At 37.6% G+C, this 12,980-nt stretch overlaps 1 protein-coding gene across 1 annotated transcript in view; it reads right to left on the bottom strand.

The window, feature by feature from the left end:
- The window catches only part of LOC306756259 (CUB and sushi domain-containing protein 3-like), a gene marked incomplete at both ends in the record, with an annotated part of 262,816 nt that overhangs the window by 161,043 nt on the left and 88,793 nt on the right, over positions 1–12,980 (bottom strand). The window contains 8 exons of the mRNA XM_079240980.1: positions 1,600–1,788; positions 7,563–7,750; positions 8,555–8,693; positions 9,012–9,206; positions 11,036–11,362; positions 12,041–12,223; positions 12,495–12,607; positions 12,755–12,858. Of these exons, the coding sequence (XP_079097106.1) occupies positions 1,600–1,788; positions 7,563–7,750; positions 8,555–8,693; positions 9,012–9,206; positions 11,036–11,362; positions 12,041–12,223; positions 12,495–12,607; positions 12,755–12,858 (1,438 nt within the window). The remainder of the gene's footprint in view (positions 1–1,599; positions 1,789–7,562; positions 7,751–8,554; positions 8,694–9,011; positions 9,207–11,035; positions 11,363–12,040; positions 12,224–12,494; positions 12,608–12,754; positions 12,859–12,980) is intronic.

The following is a 12,980-nucleotide window of genomic DNA, read 5'->3' on the forward strand; positions in this document are numbered from 1 at the left end:
GACATTGTCACAAAACATGATGATCCATTAAATTTGCCTGCAATACACAAGAACTGACAAGCATATTCAGTGGATTAGAGCATCTGGATTTACACCGACTGTCACTTCTAAGTAATATTAAATGTCCTTTCAAACAGAGACAATTACTGTACAACTACTTTTCATTCAGGTTTGTAACACTGCTGCAACCACTTAATGTAGAGCAGTAAAGATAAGATTGGAAATGCTGCTTACAGGAGCAACAATCATGTCACCTCAGTTTTATGACTCTCATGAATACTTGACTATTAGCTTAACATACCACCAAAAAGCTCCTTATCTCATCGAAGTACGTTAATTAGGTGAGTCTCTTCCTTCATTGGCTGCTGATTGGCACTGGGAGCTGAATACCAGATCAGCCTGAAGGTTAAGTGGTGTAATTGGATATTGTTCAAACCTGTAAACATTTTCTCATGCCATCGCTGGGTTTTAGCTAAAAAGGTCATTTTGCATAAAGGGCAGCACTTGTTAAAAAACAGCATTCATGCAATTTCATGAGGTTTCTGTATTACTCTGTTGCACATTTAAGAGTTCTTTGGCTCTGATTCTTTAAAGGCAAAAATGCAGACAAATGCACTTATGTCTTCCTCCAAACAGCTATCATTAACCAACATTAGAAGTAGAACTCATAAGCATGTGTATACTTTCAAAGTAATAAATGTCAGCTGATGTTTTGGAGCATGGGAAGCCTCAGGCTCCACAGCTGCACACACACACACCCACTTCCTCTTATCCTCTCTCCTTCCACCCTTGGGGCATTCTAGCGAACACAACACATCAAGGCCTGAATCCTTACCCACCAACAAAATTACATCAAATATTTTATTTATGAGCCAAAATTACATAAAGTCATTAAAAGTGGATGAGCATGCTTGGGAAATGATCACTTCTGAGACACCACAGGCAGAGAGCCAAGGCGTTTGGCAACAACCTGGCACACACCTAGGCAAGAAAACGTTCCACGACACAGAATAAGTTTTCCGAGCAGCTCTGTAATGACGCACCGCATCATACATACACGCCTGCTCTTTGATGCATGTTTTCGCTTATTATTTCATGGTCAAGTGATCTGTGAACAAGAGGTATGGTTTGCACATGGCAACAATCATTGCCACAAATGTTTCTCAGTATGTTCCTAAACATATGCAGTGTTGTATAAACACATGACAGAGAATGAACGATCATGTGAAATATATGGGAAAAGCTGGACTTCATGCTTTGAAGTGGAGGATAATCTGTTTACTCTGTTACATGATTCATTACGCCCAGTGAGTTGCAAGCCTGGTGTATTTACTGAATAAAAAGCAATTTGATGAGAGTTTATTTCTTAGTCAAACCTGCTGCAGGTTACGCATACAGCATTTGTGGCTGAAAGATTGACAGTGTGGAAATATTGTGAAAGAAAAAGGTCTATGCGGTTTTAGATTTGTTTGTTTGTGTTGTGTTCATGTTCACGTCCTAATTAGCCGCTCTGTTACAAAAGAAAACTCAAGTTAGGAAATGTACTCACGAGACAGATCCCTCAGCTCCAACACTCAGTAATTAGTCTTACAAACGTACCATCACATGTAGGCAGTGAGTGGCTCCAAAAGTGGTTCTTCTCACACACTAGTGGTTCTTCGTGGCTCAGTCTATATCCTGGGTCACACTGGAAGGACACCGTGGAGCCAATGGACAGGTCATGGCTTAACCGTCTGCCGTTCACTGGAATACCAGGATCCATACAAGAGTATGTGTCCAATGTGACCACTGAAGAAAAAAAAAAGCAATATTGTTATTTATGAGCTGAAATAAATATTGCACAATTTTAGATGATTATTTTCAATTGTTTGGGGACGTCCTTGTGGCTTCTGTGAAGCTCAAGGTTTTGATAAAGTCTCATTTTTGAATAAGCGAGAAGTCTTAACTTATAGAGTATTTTAAAGCGTTTCACCAAACGTCTAATCAACATTGTGATTTGGTTGAAAAGTTAAAAGTAAAAAAATGTCATCCTCATGTAGAAAAGATGTTCATGTAGAAAAACAAAACTCTTTGCATAGCTATCTTATAATATCTCTCTCTCTCTCTCTCTCTCTCTCTCTCTCTCTCTCTCTCTCTCTCTCTCTCTCTCTCTCTCTCTCTCTCTCTCTCTCTCTCTCTCTCTCTCTCTCTCTCTCTCTCTCTCTCTCTATATATATATATATCTCTATCTCTATCTCTATCTCTATCTCTATCTCTATCTATATATATATATATATATATCTCTATCTCTATCTCTATCTCTATATATATATATATATATATATATATATATATATATATATATATATATATATATATATATATATTCACACATAGTTCAGCTCAGCAAGTTCAATCCCTGTAATATCACTCCATTATTGGCCTTACCATAGCAACACGTTCATCAACTGATTCAGATCAGCTGGCTTTTGACAAGTGAATGAAGGAAACATGCTGTAGCTGGACAACAGTTATTTAGCAGAAAAAGTACATTGAGGCCATGAAGTAATTCCTTTACTTTAGCATTTTTAGCAAGTTTTGTAAAAGAAAAGAAATTAACATTTGTTATAAAATGTTTTGGACAACGGTGTAAGCAGATTAAATAACTTGGGTCCATGCATTTGAGACTTTGAATGCACCCTGCTGCATGTTGTGGTGTTCTAGACTCCATGTCATTCATTAAAACCATCCTTGTTTTAATGTCAATGGTTTAAGGTCATGTTGCATTTTAAAAACAATATTATCCTTAAAGAAAGACAAGCACAGAAACTATTCTATTCACAAACTTAGCTGTCCAAACAGTGCAACCTTTAAATTTAGCCTTTGGGTAATATTAGTTAATGTCACGTTAGCACAGCAGTTAGCAGAAAATATTGCAAATAATGGGATGATGAGTGTAAAGCAAGGAGGGAGCGCTGTCTGCAGTAGTAATGTGGCAGTGTTCCAAACAGATGAATTTAGCTGAAAAGTTCTTTTGTTAACTTTATCTGAACAGTAATTAGGGAGCAGGCAGTGCTGTTAATATGCACTCTGGAATTAAACAACTAATGAGAAGTGATGAACCATTGTTCAGTTGGGGTTTTTTTTTTTTTTTTTTACTAAACAGTTCAAATTTCCCCTCTGAAAAGAACAATTTTGCTCCTTGTGGTGTAGAATCTTACTAACACGGCTCGGCTGAGCCCCCCATGTGGTCCACTTCACAGCGAAAAAATAGGCAATCGGAATGCACCTGGTTTTATTGTGTTGGGTAGACAAGCATTAATGCATTTAATAAAATCAAACCCTAAAACCCTAAACCCTGAAAATTATTGTATTTTTATTTGTATAGCATTTAAATCTGTCAGACTAATCATGCAGATGCATATTGATTTTAAAATAAAGATTAAATGAATGAATTAATTAAACAATTATGTCAGCAAGTTACACGCTGTTACAAGTTACACACATCTCAGTCAAAGATATTGGGTGTTTAAAAGCTTTTTTTTTTTTTTTTAGATTCATTTAGGCTCTTAGCTAAAATGTTAGCTTTAAAAAAGAATGATAGCAGATGCTTGCTACAACACAGAGAAAATACACTGGAGGGCTCAAAATAGACAAGTCAAAAAATGACAAAAGCTGTGTTACAACAACATAATAGCTCTCTGCAACTACCTCAGTGGAGTTGCTGGCTTTTAAAGAAACAGTGTTTTAAACTCATCCTAAGGCTGTATTGTTAAACCAGCAGGGTACCCAGTGACAGAACTACAAAGGGAAAAGTTTGATGAGTTCAGTAAGGCAGAACAGGACAGATGTATCATCAGGAACAAGTATTGAGGGTATGACCTTGGAGAATTTGTACAAATATGCTTCCTCCTGTTCAATAAACGTGTTGGGTCACCCCCTTTGGCTTTCATAAAAACTACTTTAATGGCTTGTTTTACTCAGAATGAGCTGGTTTCATAGGAGTGGCAGCTCCCTCTAAATTTTCAGTGATGCAAGCTTGAGATAGATGACCCCATTTTTTCCCTGTGATTTCCATTTGGATAGCTTCCAAGTAGGGTTGCTTTTGATGCACTAAAAATATGCTGATTTTAAGCAATGACTGGCAACAGTTGTGTAAGCAGTTGTCAGGTCATGGAGGGTGGGCTATTCTAAGAAAGCATTTTTAGAACTTTTATTTTTAGCTTGTGCTTTCCATTTTGCAAGTAGTTTAATTTAACTAAAAAGCATTTGTTTTATAAGTTTGCAGATGAGAAAGTTGGGAACATATATTTGCATGTATTTATGTAATAATTCAGAAGGGATGTAACCGTCAGCTTTTTTTTTTTTTTTTTTTTTGTAGAGGAATCTTAATTCTAGTCCTGTGTTAGCATTAAATCATGAATCATAGTAAGTCAAAAGGCTGAAAGGGCTACAGATGTATAAAAAGGATCATGTTGATTGTCTACTATCAAGAGAAATGTGTACATCAACCTCATAAGAACATATCGGCCAGATCTGACCAATCCAATCAGGCTCAATCTGGTACTAAATTCAACTCAAATCAAACGGGGGTGTTTTAAATCTTTTGATGATCAACCAGAAAACGTCACCATGCATTCACATAATCTGATAGTTTCTGTTTGAATAAAATATTTAACCATGTGGAGGGAAGGTGAGGTGACAGAAACAAGGTGGTTGCAAAACTGGCTTTCCGTGGACCCCTTTCCTAATGGAGACCTTTAAAGTATTAAAGCTTGCTGAAGATTTGGATAAATTGTTCTTTCAAAGCCTCATTCCAAAATTGTAAATTTAATTAGGAAAATTCCACCTATCCACATTAACTGCTTATTTGTAAACAGCAGGAGTATCAGTCTGTATGCTTTCAATTCGAGAATAAAGTCCAGAAGACATCACATTTCTTTTGCTTTTTATAAATGTCTACAAATTAGTAGCTAAATCCGCTGAACGGTTTGTAGCACACAAACCTTTTCAGTTTCCTTTCCACTTTTCAAATCAGCTAATTTAGTGTTCACATGAAGTCTTAATCTCTGATCAGTATAATTTTATTAAGATTAAAGAAACAGTCCTGGATGTACACATACCAAGCCTAGCATGATATGTATCTAAAGTTACAGCTCACACATGTACAATTGCATCAGCCATGAAATCCAACAGGCTTACACTCAACTTGTCAAGTAAATAATAGATGGTCTGAAACAATATTTATGAAGTAGTTATCCCTTATGCGAAGGTAGTTCTATTCCATAATTTTGCAGACAAAATTTAAAGCTGCTTGGCATGACGCTGGTGACCAGACAGATGAGACTAAAGGTTATATAACTACATTTGTAAGTTATAGACGCTGTCATCAATAACAGATTAATATGAAACCTCCTCGGTTGACTGATTAGTCCCTTCTGTTAACTGTGTGCTCCTTTTGCACTTCTAAGCTTCAGTAGAGAACTTCACCTCAGTAAGACTGGATATTTATAGTAATGAAACCATGAATCTTGCCATAATGTGTCCAAGAAGTAGAGCATCCATTGCTCACTGTTGGTGCAGGCCTCAAGGGGGCAGAAATTTGGTGGAAAATAATGACCTCTGTAAAACATGGAGTCCAGTGAATATAAGTATGTTGTATATCACATGTAATCTTTTTAGGTACAAATGGCATTATATGATCCTAAACTGGTCTTGTTTTCATTTTCTTTTCCTACACAACAGTTAAAGTTTTTTATTAACAATAAAATAATCCTACAGCATTTCTATGCCTCTTTATTCACAGAATAATCCAACCTTACTTAGTATGGCTAAATGTCGAAATGAATAAGGCTAGGTTTTCTCTAAAGCATTTCAGCATTTAGATATATCCTAAATGGGCAATAGAAGACACTAATAAGATCTTACTCTTATGGCTTTTTGATAGCCTTATCAACAAAAGAGAAATGCACTTCATGGTCTAGAGCTAAACATAATAAGACAAGGGCACGTGTGCCCTGTGTTTAGTCAATAATACGGGCATAATAACAAACTCTGTCTTATGAATCAAATCAGAGAGACAAGGGTAATGGTGCTTGTGAAAACAGTTGTGGAATGGATCACACAATGTCCACAAAGGTTTTCTGCCAGATCTTTCAGAGGCTACCTCTCCGAACAAGAAGAAATAGGAGAGACTTGCAATAGAAATTCACTTCTAATCATACAAATTGAGCAATGACACTTTCATTGGTTTGGTTTAAACATGTGGATTTTCTTTGGAAGTCAGCATATTTAAAGTCTGATTAATTCTTTAATTGAGAAAAAAAAACTTACAAACTTGTTCCTTGTTCCTCTCATTATTTACTTTTAAATACTTATTTTACCACAAGTGCTGGTCTGTGGCCAGCAGGATCATTTGTATTGATGGTAACAAAGCTCCTATTAGAGTTGCCAAATGAAGTTTGACTCTTTTACTGAGTAAAGAGGAGACTTTCCCATGAATCTATTGCTGTATGGATGTTTTCTGTAAAACATGCATGGGCAAACGAAAGAATTCCAACGCAAATAATTCCCAATTAACGCCACACTTTGCAATTTGACAGCTTTGGTAAGAATTGCAGCACAAAAATGTATGATGTCAACCTAGATTACCTTACAAATTTTAATTTGTAAGAACAATATGAAACAGAAAACTATTTTAAATCCCACAGAATAAATATGCTTCTTTAACTTCCGCACAGGCAACGAGGATAGCAGTGAAACAATTTATAGACAACACAATGCACATGCAGCACTGAAGACAAGGCTTGTGTAATTAAGCTAAGCCATTAGCATAAACAGTAACTATATACAGCACATTCACAGTTCCCAAAATCCCTGAGAAGAATTTAGCCATTTTTAAAAGAAGTTTCTGAAACCATTATGCACAGCTGACTTTGTCAAAAAGTTTGGATTTTATTTAACTTGGGAGCTGTTTCTTAATCTCGCATGAAAAAAATAACTTTAAACAGCTATTACAGATAAGCCTGAAGCATTCATGAGTTGTGAAGAATTAACAGCAGTCGACAGATTACGATAAGATTCACAATGGCAGAGTTGACCTTGGTGGGTCTCCCCTCCTAAAATACCGGTAAGCTGTGTTTGAAATGATGATGGTTCTTCATTTATTACCTCCCCTACAAACAGTGAAGACATTTAGTTTCAGCCTGGCAAAGCTCCCGTGTTATTACTAATGCTCTTCTCATGTAACACATCCCCAATTTAGTACTGACACAAACCACTTCATAAAAGCATAACAAGAAAAACCAATCACTGGGTTCTGTCTTTGAATATTTGATATGGCATTCAGTGTAATGAAAAAGGAATTCCTTTCAATCTAATTCAAGGTGAGTTTAAATTATATTGAAGACATCAAAATTAAATTCAAGTTTTAGCTGTTTTTATTTATTTTTTTATTTATTTTTTTTTTTTTTTGTCAAATTATTTTCAGGCCTTTGCAGCACTAAGGAATTCATAATACCCCAAATCATTTACTGTCCCTGAATGTTGTGCAGTAAATGCAGTTAACCGCATCATGTTCTCACCTTCGTAGAAGATTTTGAAGCCGCTATTTGACCGGCTGTTGTCCGTGGTGAAAAGCAGATACAGGAAGTTACTGCTACTAAACAGGAACTGAGGCACCTGGGTTCCATTGAATGAGCCAATCAGAGGAGAGAGCAAGTTGGGGCCATCGTGTACTTCCAGAAAGTCATAACTAAGCTCAGTTTGAAACCTTAGGAGTTAAAAGAGAAGAGAAAGGAGTTGATGAAGGAGAATAAAATCATTTGTATTCTGAACAGTGGCTGCTGGTTTGACAGAGAGAAAACATACTCATTTGTGGAAGAAGATGAGAAGACGTAACTTGGGTAGCAATCATTATAATTATTGTACTGGTGTAAGATCAATGTGCTTCGTCAAAATATGACATGATATGAATCTGCGGCCATGCTCATCATCACACATCAAATAACAGCAACCAGAGTAGAGCTTCAACATGACCAGTCAATATGCTGGGAAAAATGGTTCAGCGATTTGTACATTTAAATCTGTGCAGCATTATGCTATTAACAAATGTGTGTATTTTCCAAACATCACTAATGATCACACTGACTGACAGAAAACAATTACCTTCATGATACTAAACCCTTTTATTTAGCTTTACCTTTTCATATAAAGAAATACATCTGAAAATAAAACTTTTTTTTATTGAAGTTCTTAAAGAAAGGAAGCAAATTTAGAAAAAGCAAAGAGTTACTCAATGCTTTCAACGCTGTTGGAAACAAGACCACAAATGTGTGCTTCCTTGTGTGAATTTCTGTTTCTGACTTGTACTTCCAGAGTGAAATAAAAGCTACTTGTGTACAGTACAAGTAAAAAAAAAACTGGATGCACTTGTGGGTTTACTCACGAGGAGAATCATGTTCGTGTGGTTACATATTGTGGAACCAACACAGTGTGTGATCTCTGCTTCTGTGTGTCTTCTTGCGAGTGTTTGACTGATTCTACAGCTGAGTTGGCTCAGCATTGTCATACAGACCTGTCAAAGCTAATCTTGATGGAGCGTCCCATCTCGGCCTCAATGACCCACTCACAACTCAGAGAGTCTTTGTAGTAGCCTGGCCACCCCGGGGAGAGGATGACACCAGATGGCCCTGAGTAGTGCCCCCCACATGGCGCTGGAGGAGCAGAGAAGTGGGAAGGTTTTTGAGTGATGGGGAACATAGGAAGAGGCGGAAAGAAAAAAAAACCAGAATTAATGCTTTAAAGAAATGGAAAAATGTTGTACCCACATGAAAAAACACTAAAGATAACATAGGATGAGTCAGATGCCTGAAAATAAATAGTTTCTGGTTTTGGTGGATGGAGCTGTGAGCTCTTCATAACCCACACACATTTTTCTTAGCTTTTTCCTCTTCTTTTGTTCTCATCCTCACTATAGAATCAACTTATACAGTATATACCAAAATCCACAACTTTATATTCCACTTCAATACCTTCACATCTGGGAATGAGCCCACTCCACATCACCTTCCCATCCTCTAGATGGCACGTGATAGTGTCTGCCCCCTGTGTCTTGATGAAGCCCTCCTCGCAAACCACAGAGATGGTGCTTTCTAATTGGAAACTGTCCCCAAAGCGCCGACCATTCAAAGGTATGCCAGGGTCAGGGCACTCATCATGCCCAAAAGCTTGTAATGAGAAGAGAGAGAACAAGATCTCGTGTCAAATGCATGTGTAGGAATGAGAAATGGAGTCTGAGTATAGAGAGATAAGGGAAATGGATGAAGCTGTCTATGGGAGAGAAAAAAAATCTGCGGTTTTTGTTTTACATCCAAAGTTGATGATAGCCTTTGTCTTCAGAGCTTGTTGGCCTCAAAAGCAAAACTACAAAAATCTTCGTAATAGGAAGTAGAACACAGAATTTAAGATTGTTATTGACTCAGATGAGGTTGTTTGTTTCTTATTGCAACTGGTTTAGCTTTTGCTGAGGCAGAGTAGTTTCCATACTTTTTACTGCTCGTTCTTCGTTATGTCTTAATCAGCTGGGCAGTTAAGAGGCTCTGAGTTGCATTTGCAAATCATAGTGTTTTGTAGTGAACACCACACTGGATAACCCAACAGCATGCTTCTCAGGTCATCCTGAGAAGGAGACCACACTGGTGGGTTCGGCAGCAGAAAAGGTTTAGATGTCGATTGAAAACAACAGGGGTGGATGATCCCAGGATCCTGTCCAACGGAAGAAAAAAATGTTTTTCATCATTCAACCAAGTGACGAATAATCTGCAAAAGGTAGTCCCATCTTCATACAGTTCTACCAAGAAAAGAAGGCATCAAATGAGCAAAGACAGAAACTTCACCAGCACAAGACATTCAGTGGCCTTAAGAAGAGAAAGGCACAAATGGAACTGCCCCTTAATTTAATTCTTGTTTTCAGCTAAAACTAAGATCAACCAGACTGCAGACAGAAAGAACAAACAACTAAAGGCACCCACAGAAAGAGCCTGGAAAAGTAACACAAAGGACAAAACACACTCTTTGGTGATGTCCATGGCCTCAAGACTCCAGGAAGTCTTTTTCTTCTTTTTTTTTTAAAATGATAATAATAACTTGAAACTCCTGAAAAAGAAGGTTGTGCATTTTAACAAATCTCTAATTCCTAAGTCTGTCCTCAAAGCTAGATGTGAATAGCTTAAAATGACAATTCTGATTTCTCAGGTATTAATATTCAAGCTCAAATTAATTATGAAACCATAAACAACAAACAATTTAAAAACAAAAAGGAGAACCAAGTCTTATATTTACTATGAATCAACATTTATCATAGTTGAATTAGAATATTTTACACATTCTGAAGATATTGCGTGTTTTTCTGCTCAAGGCTTTTATATCCTATATCTGTATTCCTTTATTTCAGGCCAGCTATGTGTTACTAAAATGTCAATGGCTGAATTTGGTGACAACATGAAAACTAAAGTTTTCTCCAAAGGTAACATCTAACATCTAGGTAATTTGTGGCGGAAAAAAAAAACACATATCCACAAAATGAGCCTCTGAGGTGTGAAGATGGGCAGATCTCCAGACTGATCTTCAGCTGGACTGATTTCAAGGAAAGCTTGGAAAAGACATGCTTCCCTCCACAGTTAATGAGATTCTGGCAAAATTCAAGCAATCGAGAAGAGTTTCACCAGCAAAAAACATAATTAGTTGTTTTTATTTAAAGAGCAGAACAAAAAACAATTAGAATATTCCGGGAGCATGAATGAATTACGGAAGCTGACAGAGTCTGCCCCCAAGTTTATAAACAACAAAATATAAAATGCAATTCAAACTTAATAAAGCTTGATAAACTGCTTCCAAAAAGTAAACAAATTTCTGAGCTCAGACAGGCAATCTTTACAATGCTGAGTCATAATAATCACAATAATCCCTAGTCATACAACAACAACAACACTGGATGCGCTTATTTGCCCATAAATACTTAACAATGATATAATTGTTTGATCAAACAGTCGCTTACTGCTGTAGGTGATGTTGAAGCCTCTCCCAGACATGGAGTGATCAGCCTGAAACTCCAGCTGCAGAACGTTGCTGTTAGATGTCAGATGGGAAGGAACTTCGGCCCCTGAGAAACGCCCAAGGATTGTAGCTCCCGACTGATCGCCATCTTTGATTGTAAGGAAGTCATAGGGAGGCTCCAGGTCAAAGTCATTGAAGGCCAGATGAATCCTGGAGCCCGGCTCAGAGATAATCAGCCATACGCAGTTGAGGTTGTTCCCGTAGCCTTCGGGATAGTCAGGAGATAGCACCGTTCCCATGGGCGCAGTGAAGTTGGAGAAACAAGGGACTGTGTGACAAGAGTGTGGAAGGCACATCAGTGAGGGCTTCATAAAACTCCAATAGCACAAGTCAGCTAATTTGTCTTACAACACCTTTCACTGGCCACATGACTTTGTGAAGTTTGCAGTCTGCCACAAAATAATCAGGCACAAAGATGTGTGTAAAACAATGTCACAATTGTATAAGTAGCTCAGCAATCAGGAGACTGCGGTATTCCCATGGGCGCCGAGTAGCTGGAGGAACATAAAACTGCATGTGGAATGGTCATATTGCAGTAGAGACGCACCAGAACACTGCATGTTGTCCCAATGGGTGCAGTTAATGTGGAAAAACACAAGTCTGGATTTTTTTCTTATGGATATGGGTTAGGTATATTGAAACTAAAAGACAGAGGATGATGCACTGTATAATGCAGGTTTCCCCTCCAGAGTGTGTGCACAGCATGACCACATGCACCCTGCTTTCTTCCCTTTCAAACCAGACCTAAACAGCAAGGCAACCGTATGGCTGCAATTTCCTCTTCGACATTATGTAAACTGCTTGTTGTTTGTAAACAACATGCTGCATGTTTAAATTACAACACTGTAATTAATCCTCCAATCCTTTCCAAGAGTCTAAATTATGTCTTCATTGAAAAAGTAAATAAATAAATAAATAAATAAAAGGAAGATTGTGTGTGACTCACATATGCAGATGGGGATATTAGCTGACCACTGATTGTTGTTCTGGCAGGTTATCATCCTCTCTCCAATGAGCTCAAATCCAAACTGGCATTCAAAGCGAAGAACATCTCCATTTAAAAAACCATTTCCCTCCTGGTACCCATACAGAGGGGTGCCGGGGTCACCGCAACTCTCTTTGTCAATTTCTGCAGGTGAGAAGACGAGAAAAGGAATATTGGATGAATGAGAATAAGTAAGTAGGGGGAGAAGGGTTAAAGCAGAGGATTAAGTCAACCCAAGTACTTTAGAGAACTATTTTCTCCTTTAACGTTATCTCTAAAGGCCCAGTAGACGAGTCTGAGTTTTGGTTGAGGAATTTATTTTAGAGGTAGGCAGAGTAAAAGTACACAGAAATAAAAAAGAGCTGTACCGAACGGCAGACAGTGAGCGGTGATATTGCCAATTAAGCGGTTATACCTTTATAGTTGATCTTGAAGCCTATTGAGCCAACACTCTCATCTGACTGGAGATGGAGCCACATCTGATGGGACATACTGACAATCAGGTCTGGTACAAAGCTCCCAGTCAGTCTGCAAATAGGAAAAAAAAGTTTAAAAAAAAAAAAAAAATTTTTTTTAAAAAACTCTGTGCCAAACATCAAGCAATTAACGGCAAATATCTTCAATTATATGGTAAGATTTGCATACAATTACATTTCCAGAAAAATATTTACTTACACTTGAATAATTGTTTTAGAGTCTCCAACTTCACCACCATCGCCAATGGTAAGTGAATCGTACCCAATTTCTAAGTCGAACTCTTCGAAGTTGATCTGAATAACCTGCAATCACACACAGCGCAATACAAGTCATTCTGGCAATCTATCGTTTCCAAATCAAGCAGTAAGACAATTCTTACATCCCCACAGATCGTTTGAGGATAGTACCGAAACCTTCCTATCAT

Source organism: Telmatherina bonti (assembly GCF_933228915.1).
Source record: "Telmatherina bonti genome assembly, chromosome: 5".
NCBI classification, from domain to species: Eukaryota; Metazoa; Chordata; class Actinopteri; order Atheriniformes; family Telmatherinidae; genus Telmatherina; species Telmatherina bonti.